Consider the following 14,218-nt stretch of genomic DNA (forward strand, 5'->3'; position numbering starts at 1 on the left):
CTGTTCCGCTGCCGAAAGTGGACTAGTCAGCGAACCGAAATGCTGCAGTGCACGCAGATAAGCAGAGGAAATATGTCATTCTACCTAGGCGGCAAAGCAGCAACAGATGACGCGAAATGGGCGCCAGACATGGGCGCAGTGCGAGCGACAATACGATTCGCAATAGCAACACGAAGATTTAATGCAAACTGATAGCTAACTACTAGGTAAACCTTAGCTACTAACATAAACTCATTTACAGCCTTGTGCAACCAGCAGACAACGCTTCAGCCGCCGAAGATAGGACGTTGAACTCTTGGAGAATCTCTTGGAGAAGCCGACTCTGAGCCAGTCTGCTACCAGCAATACTAACCCACGAGCACCTGATGAGGAATGATAGTAGATAGAAAGGAAGCGTGCCTTGATATTATGTAAGAGCTCTAAACTGGATAACAAGCTACATGAAGAAACGAGCCAAAGAAGATAGATGGGCTAAGGAGACCAAGACGTAGCATAAGAAGTGTAATGTTAGACTAGCTTTAGTAGCCCTTTCGGCTCGGCCGCCGGGCGTAAATAAATTGTGTGTGTGTGTGTGTGTGTGTGTGTGTGTGTGTTGTTCGGTCCGCATTTCCGACCACCGACGGATGTGGCGGAAATAAGTTCGGAATTGCTCTCAATGATCTTAAAATACCTACAAGCATGTACGTGAATAATGCACTTTAGAATAATCTTTTCCGATGGTTCTGAACAATATGGGAGAGGCAATATCGGTTTCGATATAGGCAATTACGAACTTTTACGATATCTACACCAATCGGTCCTCGCACTGGCACTGTATCACTCTACTAATCATTCTAGTATTCAGGGTGATCTCTATCAGTATATCCGAAAAGAATTCGCGAAGAGAAAGATGCTGGGTTACAGGCCAATCCCTACTGAGGAGAACATCGAGCTTGACAGGTTCTCTGAGTTCGAGAATGCAGGAGAAGATGGATTGACTGAAGAGGAAGAGTTGGTCATTAAAAGACAACTGGACGTCCGGAATGGAAATATTGATTATTCAACCTTGCTTCGTCAGGCAACTCGAACAGAGATATTCATCATGAGTGTTTCGTTCGCAATGTCTATTATTGAGGGTGCCAGTCTACCTCTCATGACGGTATGTATTTATATCAATTGTAGAAGTAATACAGCTTATAGAATGAAACAGATTGCTTATGGTAGCTATACGGGAAGTTATGCCAGCTTCTCGACCAATAAAATGTCATCAGAGCAGTTCGAAAAGCACATGAACAAGATTACCCTGTACTATATCTACCTTGGTATGTACATGGCTACTAATTAACATGAACTTTGTTGTAACTTTATTCTCAAGGAATCGGAATATTCATATGCAACTATATCGGTACATTTAGCTTGTTGTATACTGCAGAGAAGATCACCGAACGACTGCGTCAGCGCTATATGAGGGCTTTATTCCGACAGAACATTGGTTTCTTTGATTTCCTTGGCTCTGGAGAAATCACAGCCCGTATCAGTTCTGACATGGTACTCATTCAGAATGGGCTGGGTCAGAAAGTATTCCTGTTTGCCTCTGCCGTTTCTAGGTCGATCGCAGCATTGGTCATAGGTCTGTCCCAGGGTTGGAAGCTCACCCTTATTTTGCTCGAGCCAACACTAGCTATGGTCAGCATGGTAGTGTTCTGCAGTAAGCGTATGAGCAAGAACCAGACTCGTGCTATGGAAGAATACGCAAGTGCGAGTACGTTTGCAGAGGAAGTCTTTTCGTCTGCAAGGAATTTTACCGCCTATGGCATGCAGAAACGCCTTCAGTCCAAGTACAAGGTTTACCTGGATAAAGCTTCACGGTGGGACTACCGCTCTAAACTATGGCTCGCCTCTATGATTGCTGGTATGATGGGATTGCTCCACTTGCAATACGCGTTGGCGTTTTGGAAAGGAGACCAATTCATTCATTCAGGGCAACTAAGCGTGTCTAAAGTAGCAACCATAACTGCATGTGTTAAAATAGCGGGAGTATCATTTGTCAACAGTCTCCCACACTTCCAAGCCTTTGTTCAGGCCTTTACAGCTGCATCTAAAGTCTTTAACGTCATTCAACGGAAATCACCCATTGATCCAGAAAGGTACGATGGCAAGATTCCAGGAGACATTTTTGGCAACATTGATTTCGTAAAAATCAAGCACGTCTATCCTTCCCGACCGGATGTTATCGTGCTTAAGGAGTTTAATTTGAGTATCAAATCTGGCATGATTGTTGCTCTTGTTGGCGCATCTGGATCTGGAAAGAGCACAGTCTTGGGCCTCCTCGAACGCTTCTATCTACCAGTAGCTGGACAGATACTCCTTGATGGGACTGACATCAGCACGTTGAATCTCAGGTGGCTGCGTGGTCAGATTGCTATCGTCACTCAAGAGCCTGTACTGTTCAACGTGAGCATCTATGAGAGTATCGAACATGGTCTTATTAAAACCAGATATGAACATGTAAGGCCCTCAGACAGATCTAAGCTCAAATCTGACAAAATTCAGGCAAGCGAAACAGTCAAGAAGGAGCTTGTTGAGAATGCTGCCAGGTTAGCTAATGCACACAATTTCATCATGGAACTTCCGGAAGGCTATCATACTAGGGTTGGCGAATGCGGAAGTTCTTTATCAGGTGGACAGAAACAACGCATAGCCATCGCCCGAGCCATCGTATCAAATCCAAAAATTCTCCTGCTTGACGAAGCAACCGCGGCCTTGGACGCAAAGTCCGAGAAGATTGTCCAGGAAGCTCTAAATAAGGCCTCTATGGATAGGACCACGATAGTTATTGCACATCGCCTTTCGACTATTACAAATGCCGATATGATTGTTGTCATGTCAGATGGTCAAATCGTCGAGCAAGGCAATCATAATGAGTTGATCAAACATCGCGGTGTTTACGAGAGCTTGATTAGAGCCCAGGAGTTGAGAACGCATATCGAGTCTACCAATGGGCCTTCTGAAATGTTGGCAGGCTGTGAAGTCTCTAGTAAACCAAAACGAGTCGCCACTAATACTTCTGCTTCAAGCTCGACGTTGCCTATGGAGAGACACATAGAAAAGCCACTCAGTATGCATGCATTAATTAGGTTCGGCTGGAGTATGAACAAGAAAGAACATGATCTTATGCGGATAGGATTCGTGTTGTGCATGCTCGCGGGTGCATCACGATCTCTTCAATCTATTTCCTACGGCAACTCCATCACCTCGCTTTTTTCACCCGAGACTTCCACAGGCGGCCGTAGCGTCGGTTTTTGGTGTTTTTCTTATCTTATCCTCGGTACCGTGGTATGGCTGGCCTACTTCCTTCTGGGGTTCACTTTGTCCAAGTCCTCTGCTCTATTAATATCTAGAGTCCGAGAGAAAGCATTCAACGCCATACTTCGTCATGATATCGCATTTTTCGATGGCGATGCAATAACGTCTGGTTCGTTGGTTAGCTTTCTATCTTTGGAAGCTAACCGACTTGCTAGTATCAGTGGCTCGACGCTTGGAACCATCCTAATTGCATGTACGACTCTTGCGACGGCTATTATTGTAGGATTATTTTACGGCTGGAAACTCACTTTGGTTTCAGCTTCTATTACTCCACTTGTGTTTGGATGTGGGTTTTTCCGATTCTATGCCCTTGGGGAAATAGAAAAGCACACCGATTCTACTGATGCCGCCTCATTCGCTTGCGAAGTTACGTCATCAATAACCACCGTCGCATCATTATCCTTGGAATCCCATTTTTTAAAACAGTACCACTGCAAGCTTATTAAACAAGCTCATCGTAGCTTGCACTATCTGAACATATCTGCCGCCCTCTACGCTGCAAGTAAAGCGTTTTATATGTTCATTTTAGGATTTGTCTGGTGGTACGGTGGAAGTCTCATACTAAACCTAGAGTACACTTTGTTACAGTTCTACGTCATCATAGGGGCAATTCTCGACGGAACGGAGGATGCTAGCTCAGCCTTTTCATTCGCACCTGAGATAAGCGGGGCAGCCGCTGCTGCACTGTTGCTAAAGACTAGCCTCAGTTCCATACCCACCATTGATACCTCGTCCCACAACGGCAAAAAAATTGTTTGTCTCTCTGGAAAGGTTGAGTTTCGCTCTGTGCATTTCAGCTATCCCGGACATACTAGACGTCGTGTGCTGTGCGGCACCACTTTCACTGTCAAACCAGGACAATTCGTTGCATTCGTAGGTTCTAGTGGTAGTGGAAAGTCCACAGTCATGGCACTTTTGGAACGATTCTATGATCCTACGGATGGACTTGTTTTAGTTGATGATATGGACTTGAGAGATTATAATATTCAAGATTATAGGGCACAGCTTGCGATTGTCAGCCAAGAGACGACTCTTTATACTGGAACAATTAGAGAAAATATCTTAGCAGATATGGACGACATAGACGAAGATTTGATTGCAAAAGCTTGCAAAGATGCTAATATTTACGAGTTTATTGTAAGTAAACGTGCAACATGAGAAGGAATGACTGGTCTAAGAATACTAGATATCGTTACCTAACGGCTTCAACACGGTTGTTGGCACAAAGGGCATCTTACTGTCAGGAGGTCAACGTCAGCGCATTGCAATAGCCCGTGCCTTGCTTCGTAACCCTAAGATTCTGTATGTTTTCGTTTCATGTTTTCTCCTATTAAAACTTACAAGGACAGCCTCCTCGACGAAGCGACCTCCGCACTAGACTCTACTTCTGAGCGCTTGGTTCAGAATGCCCTCGATGCCGCCTCTCATGGTCGCACTACTATTGCCATTGCGCATCGGCTGTCAACCATCCAACACGCAGATGCAATTTATGTATTTAGTGAAGGTACTATTGTAGAGCAAGGGAAGCATGACGAACTGATTAAAAGACGAGGGATTTACTGGGAGTTGGCCAATTTGCAGGGAAAAGAAATGGCAACATAATGAATACCTAGGCAGGCTTTCGCGGTAAGCTCGGCTACTGTAGTAACGTGTTTTGTAACGGTTTGGGCCTTGCTAAGACCAACTTAGGTGAGAGTTGGGTACGGCTATCGCTACCACACTTTCTCATCACACACACCTATATAGCTGCAGTTCCTCCATAGCTACACAATGCAACGCAGTCCTCCTCCTCTCCTCACACCGTCACATGTTTTATAAGCGAGCGGCCCACCCTACTAGCTTTTTGTGCCTATAATATGTATATACTAAGTCTTCATACAAGTTACTCTGTTGCTCTATAGCGCCAAGCAGCATAGATCACAGATCATATGCAGAGTGCTCTGTTGCTCTATAGTGCCAAGACTTATGGATCACGGATCGAATCACGTGACTCTTGCGGCACGGTGGAAGGATTGCGGCGTAGTGTCTAATGCGGGAAGCCTCTAAGCTGCTTACTAGTGAGCGTTTCTAAGGTTCGTAACAAGGGCCCGTGCGAACCAACCAAACCACAACACAACCTATAGGTAGAAGTAGTACCTATTTACTAGCCTAGGTAATTCAGACATTAAGGTTTAAAGTCTAAGGACTAGAAGACTTGCTAGGGCAGCGCGCTCGCTTGCCATTTATGTTAATTTGAATAAGCTGATATTGTTCGCTACTACTCGGCCTTAAATTCAACGGTACATGAGAATCTCTACTAAACTAGATACTTCCCCAAAGATAGAGCTTTGCGCCAAATCAATACCTACCCTAGCAAAAAAACCAGCAGCAATACTAAATAAAGCTCGGTTCTCCTTCTCACAGTGCCGGTCCAAATCTAGTAGAATTTTCACTGTAAGTAGACAAAGCGTAAGCGTGTTAATAAACAAATAATTACTGTAGTACAAATGTTTAGTACAATCGTAGTGCGAGAAATACTATTCTATGTAATACGTACCAGTCTTGGAGTAGGTATTCGGAAGATATCGTGCCTGATGACGTGACCATCTCCCTAACTGACTAGTTAAGTAATCTCCTACACTCCTGAGACCCTGCGGAAGAAGAATCTAGATCTAGTAGGCTTATACTTAGTAACTGAAACTGAGCCACATAGTAGTGGTAAGATAACTGGGGTTTGACGCGCATAGTATCGCTATGATTTAGAGAGAGCACCATCTGGCTAATCGCAGCTAACCTATACCATTCTTCTAGCGCCGTTGACAGCGCCACAGCTTTGATAAAACGATCTTTAGATGGCCTTTCCTCTGCGTCTACTTGGAGCTGGAATACAAGTTCAGACCATGGGAGAATCTTAACTACAAAGTTACTGTATCGAAAAAGACCAAAGAAGAAGAAGCAAACGCACACGCAGACTATATCCTATCAAGGAGCGGAGATAACTTCACCGCAATCTACTCAGATGCCTCACAACACGACAAGGGAATAGGGATCGGCGTAGGTGTAGTAGCGTACAGCTCCACCCACGAAGAAACCTTTTCTCAAAAGACAAACATTGGATGCTCCCAACTAGTCTACAACGGTGAACTAGAGGGGATAGCACAGGCATTTGAACACGCGGCTATAGTGGCACAAGAAGGCCAAGAGATCTACGTATACGCAGACAACCAAGCAGCAATCCATAGGCTTAACAACCTATCGGACAACCCGGGACAACAGTGGCTACTAAGATGCATCAGAGCTGCAAAGAGAATAACGACAAAGAAAGCATCGATCCACCTGCAGTGGGCCCCAGGACATAACGACGTCAAGGGCAACGAAAAAGCCGACACGCTAGCAAAGGAAGCAGCTAAAGAGAGACCAACAACATCGACCATAGCGAGCCTAGCCTACTTAGGCACAGAAATTAACAAAATACAAAAAACAGAACAACTGATAGAGTACAAGAGGTATACCGACAGGCCCACCAAAAACAGAAGCTCCTACTCAAGGATCTTCAAGCTCAACACACATACAACAATTAAATTATTATATTATTATATTTCCATTAGAGTCCTGTATCAGTCGGTGACTATGTAGGACTTTGGCTAAGCCGTTCTATGTATGATGGTCGTTGTGGAGTTTCTATGGGTCTTGTACAATTTGGGTGGTGTTTTGCGTACTCCAATTTCAGAGCTAGTCTTCCATTGGCGCGGGTGCTAAAGAGCAGTTTGGTGAGTAGAAAGAGATGTAGCAGCGGGCTCTTTTGGATAAGGGAATATTGTTTTTGTAGTTTTATACAGTGTCTGTCTGTTCGGTGGTTTGCCCAAGGTGCCATTTTCTCGTGCCAATCCTAGTACTTGCAATAAAGGCTAGAGTAGCTTTAATGCCTGTCTTTGTTTGGAGGAGAAGTGGGAGGGTGATGGGTCTGTGTGGTATTGCTTCTTTGAGTGTATTTCGATGTGTTTTGTACTGTTTGCACTCTAGAAGTAGATGCTGTGGTGTTTGTGGTTTGTAGCATATACATAGATTGCAGTCTCTCTTGTTGAATCCAGACTCCGCAACAATCAATCGATTGACATGATTGATTCCTATATAGGTTAAAGAATTACTTCATTAGGCAGCCTTTAACCTAGATAGGAATCAATCATGCCGATCCGATTGATTGTTGCGGAGTCTGGTTGAATCTCTTAAGGTAGGAGTTGAAGTATCCATGTCCTAGCTTGAGTGAGTAGAACGCGCTCGAGATTTCTCTTGGTGTTCCCTTCGGGACTTTGATTGTTGTATGTGTGTTGAGCTTGAAGATCCTTGAGTAGGAGCTTCTGTTTTTGGTGGGCCTGTCGGTATACCTCTTGTACTCTATCAGTTGTTCTGTTTTTTGTATTTTGTTAATTTCTGTGCCTAAGTAGGCTAGGCTCGCTATGGTCGATGTTGTTGGTCTCTCTTTAGCTGCTTCCTTTGCTAGCGTGTCGGCTTTTTCGTTGCCCTTGACGTCGTTATGTCCTGGGGCCCACTGCAGGTGGATCGATGCTTTCTTTGTCGTTATTCTCTTTGCAGCTCTGATGCATCTTAGTAGCCACTGTTGTCCCGGGTTGTCCGATAGGTTGTTAAGCCTATGGATTGCTGCTTGGTTGTCTGCGTATACGTAGATCTCTTGGCCTTCTTGTGCCACTATAGCCGCGTGTTCAAATGCCTGTGCTATCCCCTCTAGTTCACCGTTGTAGACTAGTTGGGAGCATCCAATGTTTGTCTTTTGAGAAAAGGTTTCTTCGTGGGTGGAGCTGTACGCTACTACACCTACGCCGATCCCTATTCCCTTGTCGTGTTGTGAGGCATCTGAGTAGATTGCGGTGAAGTTATCTCCGCTCCTTGATAGGATATAGTCTGCGTGTGCGTTTGCTTCTTCCTCTTTGCTCTTTTTTGATACAGTAACCTTGTAGTTAAGACTTTCCCACGGTCTGAACCTATATGGGATTATCTTTTCTACGCTGTTGTTGTCTCTCTCTGGGATTGACTTAACAATAGTATATAGTTGTCTATGCTGGTTTGGCTTTTTGTAGCTAGTTTTGTCTGTATTTGTGATCCTTGTAATTGCTTTCTGGATTGGGTGGTTGCTGGATAGCTGGTGTGCTCTAGACGCATACTTTCGGTTGTTGGTGTTGAGTCTAATTGCAGGTGACGTAAGTCCGGATTCAATGCTTGTTGGTAGAGATGGTGACGTTCTGAACACTCCAATTATCTTTCTACACGCTAGGTTGTGCAGTGATTGTAGGAGGCTAGTGGCGTAGCTTTGGTTCTTCCAGTATATTTGTGATCCGTAGTCTGCAACGCTTGTGACTGTGAACGGTCTGTAGGGACTGTATTCCAGCTACCTAGTCCAGATGCTATTTACAGTCAAGATGAAGAAAGAAGGTAAGACGCAAGCGGCGAGCCTGCTTTGTTTGGGTTGGCGCACGGCCCTCACGTTGCCGGGGAAGCGACTAGGCTAGCAGCCTAGTCATGTGACTCGAGGCTCAGCCCGTTACATTACCCCCCTCCTTTCCCTTTAGCGCGTAGTTTTCTCCATTTCCTCCAAGCGTCAGTCTTTAGTACGTTACTCACAGGTTCCCATGTCGGTTCAGTATAGTCCACCCACTTCACATATGCCTCCTTGATTTCTTTCCCTCCCTGCCTTGTTGTGCGTTCGCCCAGAATACGTTCAACCAGCCATAGCTCGTCTCCATCTACAAGTATAGGCCCTGGCTGAGTGTCTCCAACCTTCTGCGATGGGAGAGAGTCGTTAGGCGCGTAGCGAAGCAGGTCTACGTGGAAGACAGGATGGATCTTCCCCGGAACGTCAAGTTGATAAGAGTGGGAGTTGACCTGCCTCAAGACTTTGTACTTTCCATGCAACCAGTCTAGCTTCTTGGAAGGTCGTGTTGTCTTCACGTTTCTAAGGTTCAAAAACACCCAGTCTCCCTCCTTGTATTGGGGCGCTGCTGTTCTTGTCTTGTTAGCTTGATGTTGCTGTTTCTCTTGTGTTATCGCGATCGCAGCTTGGGCCCACTCTGTTGCGTCTTGGAGTCTTTTAAGGAAGCCTTCTGCCAGTGCTTCGCCGTCTCTCTTTGGTCGGTCCTGAATAGTTCGATCCTCTACCAGCTGAATGGGTTCATTGTGATATCCGTGCATAAAATAGAAGGGGCTTAGGCCAGTAGATGAGGCCTCGCGATTGTTGATTGCTCCCATAACGATAGGTAAAAGTGCTAGCCAATTTTCTTGCGTGTAGGTGGCCCAGATTCGAATCATCTTCTCAATCTCTTGGTTCATTCGCTCTGTTGCACCATCGGTTTGCGGATGATAGGCAGTCGACAGGCGTTGCTCAACGCTGAGGAGTTTACAGAAATGCCTCCAAAGATCGCTGACGAATTGTGGTCCTCTATCGCTCGTAATTGCCGTTGGAATACCATGAATAGGGTAATGCCGTTCTAAAAGCCGTTGTGCTACTGCTTCTGCCGAGATATCGTGCATGCCTTCCAGTTCAACTCCCTTTGTCAGCCGATCAGTGACCACCATGCAGTTCGTTGCGTCATCGCGTCCAGATGGCGGCAAGTCCGTAATAAAATCGATTGAAAGTTCTCCCCATATACGTTCTGGGATCGGTAGCGGTTTAAGGAGGCCCTTCTTTGTCTCTCTCCATATCGTATTCCTCCCGCAAATCTCGCAGTTACGGACAAAGCGTCGCACGTCGCTTGCTACACCTGACCAGAAGAACTGCCTTGATAAGATTGAGTAGGTAAGATCTCGTCCAGGATGGCCGGTGATATGCGAGTCGTGAATATTTTGAATAATTCGTGTGCGAAGTGGTTCGCAGTCAGGGATCCATATCCGGTCTCGAAATCGCAACAGGCCTCTCTCGTCCAGGGTGCATTCTGCTATACTCACTGACTTCTCCTTCTGAAGTTTGGTAGGGAGGTTCCGCTCCTTGTTTGCTACCAGCGTAGTGAGCTCCTGATAAAGCTCATCCTCTTGGCGGCTTCGGTGCCAGAGATTTTGCATGTCCTGGTCCTCAAACATGCGTATCTCTTCTGTGAAGTCAATCTCCTCGGACGACAGGGACTGGATTTGAACACTCTGCAAGTGCTTGCTCTGGAAAAGACGGATAAATCGAGACCGTATTCGTTCATCGTCGTAGTTGGCGGGTAGGTCTTGTTCTCGTCGTGACAGGGCGTCAGGTTTTCCCATAGTCTTTCCAGGTTTCCATTCCAGGGAGAAGTCGAATCGTGAGAGAAACTCTGACCAACGTACTTGTCTTTCAGACAGCTGTCGTTCGCGGTAGAAGTATTGAAGGTTCTTGTGGTCCGTCAGAACTGTGAACTTCCTAACCATACGTAGTTCAGGAGCCCATGCTTCTAAGCAACGAACAATAGCTAGAAGCTCCTTGTCATGAATTGGATAATTGGCCTCTGTTGGTGAGTGCTTCTTTGAGTAGTAGGCAACGGGTTGCCAGTTGTTGTTCTTGTCCTTCTGCAGCAATAGGCCGCCAGTTGCATGTCCTGAGGAGTCGGCTTCTACCAAGGTGTCCTTCTCTGGATCAAAATGGCCGAGTATTGGTGCTGTAATGAGAAGTTCCTTAATCGTTTCAAATGCTTGATTGCAAGCCTCGTCCCAATGAAAAACCATCTCTTTCTTAGTTAGGTTGATAAGCGGTTCAGCAATGTCCGAGAAGTTTGGTATAAAAACTCGGTAAAAGTTGGCAAAACCAATAAATGCTCGGATAGCCTTAACTGACGTTGGTGTAGCCCATTCGCGGATTGCGATAATCTTTTCAGGATCAACTCGAATGCCCACTTCTGCTTCCACAATGTACCCGAGGTATTTGACTCGTTTAGTCTCGAACTCGCACTTGTCGATATCAATCTGCAGTCCAGCGTCTATAAGGCGTTGAAGAACCTTTCCAACCTTCTCTCTGTGATCCTGAAGCGATCCTGACGAGTAGATTAAGATGTCGTCAACGTAGGCTGAAACAAAGTCGTCAAGGTAATCCTGTAGAACACCATTTACGTAGCGTTGAAATGCGGCTGGTGCTCCTGTTAGTCCGAAGGGAGCAACCCGCCATTCGAATAGGCCGTATCTTGTTCGGAAAGCTGTCTTCCATTCTTCTCCTTTGGCCACACGGATCTTGTGGAAGGCTGCGATAACGTCAAGTTTTGTGAACCATTTAGCTTTAGCTACATTTCTCAGTGTTTCTGTGAATAGAGGCAGAGGGTAACGGTCCTTCCTGTTGATGTTGTTCAAGCCTCGGTAGTCAACGCAAAATCGGATGCCCCCTCCTGGCTTTTTGACCATCAGGACGGGTGCAGCTGCGGGAGAGTTACTTGCGCGGATAAAATCCTTGTCTAACAGCTCGGTGAGAGTTTTCCTAAGCACTAGTAACTCTTCTCGGCTCATGCCGTAGAGCGGACCCCATGGAATGGTCTTCTCGTTTCCGTCTTGATCCTTTTCAATCTCAATGTGGAGATCAACGCCTTTACGATGTGGGGGAAGTTTCTCAGCTAGGAAATGGTCGAAAGCCTTCAGCCATTGGTGGTACTGGGGTGGGAGCTTCGTCTTTGGATCGGATCGTTTGCGCGGTTTCAAAGCTTTCTCAATGTCGGCGATGGAAACAGCGAACAGTCCAGTGTCGAGCGCAATACCGTCTCCTTTGTTCTTCCTACGGCTTCTTCTCACCTCCGCCATGAATGCGGAAGCCATCACCTGAGTAGCCTTCATTAGTGGTGGCTTGTATGACGCTTTCTTGTGGTTCCATGCGCGGATGTTTGACGCGCCGATATCTAGGCAGCCTTGTTTGGCCGAAATTGTGACGTCGGCATCTTCTAACCAGGGCTTTCCTAGGATCACGTCGTAAGTTAGGCCAGGTACAACGTAGAAGAAGACGCGTTTCTGCTGGTGGCCGTCTATGTCTATCGAGGCGTAAGTAACTGTATCTAGGACAGTACTTGGTTCTGCGTTCTTCCCAGCTGCTTCCTCTAGCTGACGCGGGGCTATCTTGATTGATGGCAGTCTCAGAGATCGAAAGAGTTGTTCATTAATGGCAGAATAGCAAAGGCAACCTGAGTCAACAAGTCCAGTGACAAAGTCAGTTCCATTAAGTCTAACGTCCAGTACAAAGGGATCGCTATCCATCTTTTGCTTTCCGGTCTCTTTCCATTCTTTCTGAGCTGCCGCGTGTTCCTATTGCTCTGCTTCGGAGTCTTCTGGATCTTCCTCCTCTACAGCTGCCTTGGTGACCACAGTACTCTTTGCTGTCTTGACGCTAACGTGAGTTGGTCGTAGAGCGGCTGCTAACGGGCATGTAGCTATTCGGCAATTGTTGCGGCCGCATCGGAGGCAGCGTCGTTCCTGGCGTCGAGCATCGATTTCCTCTTGGTTGACCCATTTTGCTCGTTTTCCAATAAGTTCTCGGTCTTCGGGACGCCTAGATGGATATCCATTCATGTTGGTCTTGCCGCGGAGGCCGACAGCGTTCACTTGGGTAGTTGTAGGCTGCGTAGGTTCCCATTCCATCATGTCTTCAGGGGAAACTGCTGTGAGCGTGGCATTATTTGATTTTGCTGGTGGTTCATAGGTTAGTGCATTTTCAGCAGTTCGGCTACCGTAACGGCGGGTTGTTTTCGTCCATTGGCCGAACAACTCCATGTCGTTGCTAAGATCTACACACTTCTGAGCGAACCTTGCGTATGTGCTTGTTTCTGCTCCTGATGTACCAACAAGCCTATCCTTTACCCTACCACTTAATGCGTTGCGTAAGTAGGATATCTTCGTATGCTCAGGCCAGCTTTCTGCGTCAGCGTTGGCCATCTCTTTCTCAAACCGTGGATAGAAGGAAATAAACGTCTCGTCGTCCTTCTGGCGTATAGAGTAGAGGTTCTGAATGGCTTTCTCCTTCCGATTTCGTTCGCCGTAGAGGAGTTCAAGGCGGTCAAGCAGCTTGAAAGGGTTTGGCGATTCTTCTTTAACTTGTATCTCGTAGTATGTTGTAACGTTGGTTTTCGCTGCCCCATCAAGACGCATGTAGACGTAGCGTAGCTGAGCTTTTAGGCTTCCAATAGCTTGCGCGTCTTCTTCGATCTTGCCCTCCATCTCTAGCTTCCATCCTCGCCATTGTGATTTGTTTCCACCAAACGTAGGCGGGTGGGGTAAGCTGTGCCGCGGCTTTGGGGTTATAGGCACAGATGTGTTCGAAGTCTCGGAGGTTGGCGTTGGATCAGTGGTGGCGTCTGTATTGTGACCAGGCGTTTGAGGTAGCTCGTGCGATGGTGCTTCCAGCCTCTCCATCCTAGTGCTCATGTCTTCAAGTCTCTGTAGTAGCGACTGTAACAGCTGGTTCGAATCGTTCGTCGTCATGTCAGTATCCCCGGGGGAGCTCATTATAGCGGTGCTTTGGTTGCTGCGTGTTCTGCGTGTTCTGCGTATTCTGCGTATTCTGCGTATTCTGCGTGTTCTGCGTGTTCTGCGTGTTCTGCGTATTCTGCGTGTTCTTCTTGATCTTGACTGTATGTGAACGGTCTGTAGGGACTGTATTCCAGCTACCTAGTCCAGATGCTATTTACAGTCAAGATGAAGAAAGAAGGTAACACAGTCCGCAACAATCAATTAAGTGGGTCCTAGAAGGTTCAGATTGGATTGATTGATTACCGCTTTAAGCCTAGTAGTTACCTATAGGAGTTTAAGCCCTACCTAGATAGGTAAGTGGGTCTAGGAGAGTGACCGGATTGAATTGATTGTTGCGGAGTCTAGAAGGTAAGTGTCAGATATAATGAGATATTGCACAAAAGTGATGGATGTTGATGATTGTCTGTATTGTGTTCTGTCTATCGTG

General features: G+C 46.3%; 3 protein-coding genes across 3 annotated transcripts; 1 reads left to right on the forward strand and 2 right to left on the reverse strand.

Annotated features, from left to right (window-relative positions):
- Positions 1–889: 889 nt before the first annotated feature.
- Positions 890–6,960, forward strand: PtrM4_056720 (MdlB, ABC-type multidrug transport system, ATPase and permease component; the record flags this gene model as incomplete). The annotated part of the gene is made up of 8 exons (XM_066105270.1): positions 890–1,138; positions 1,190–1,301; positions 1,355–2,487; positions 2,533–3,097; positions 3,917–4,482; positions 4,532–4,647; positions 4,695–4,805; positions 6,156–6,960. The coding sequence occupies 8 exons, from the start codon at positions 890–892 to the stop codon at positions 6,958–6,960; spliced, it is 3,657 nt and encodes a 1,218-aa protein (XP_065963897.1).
- Positions 6,961–8,886: 1,926 nt separating this feature from the next.
- On the reverse strand, positions 8,887–12,522 carry PtrM4_056730 (uncharacterized protein; the record flags this gene model as incomplete). Its single annotated transcript, XM_066105271.1, has 1 exon — positions 8,887–12,522. One exon carries the CDS (start codon positions 12,520–12,522, stop codon positions 8,887–8,889), a length of 3,636 nt encoding a protein of 1,211 aa, XP_065963898.1.
- A 48-nt stretch (positions 12,523–12,570) lies between these two features.
- On the reverse strand, positions 12,571–13,767 carry PtrM4_056740 (Retrotrans-gag domain containing protein; the record flags this gene model as incomplete). Its single annotated transcript, XM_066105272.1, has 1 exon — positions 12,571–13,767. One exon carries the CDS (start codon positions 13,765–13,767, stop codon positions 12,571–12,573), a length of 1,197 nt encoding a protein of 398 aa, XP_065963899.1.
- Positions 13,768–14,218: the final 451 nt, after the last annotated feature.

The sequence above is a fragment of the Pyrenophora tritici-repentis genome, chromosome 2 (assembly GCF_003171515.1).
Source record: "Pyrenophora tritici-repentis strain M4 chromosome 2, whole genome shotgun sequence".
Lineage (NCBI taxonomy): Eukaryota > Fungi > Ascomycota > Dothideomycetes > Pleosporales > Pleosporaceae > Pyrenophora > Pyrenophora tritici-repentis.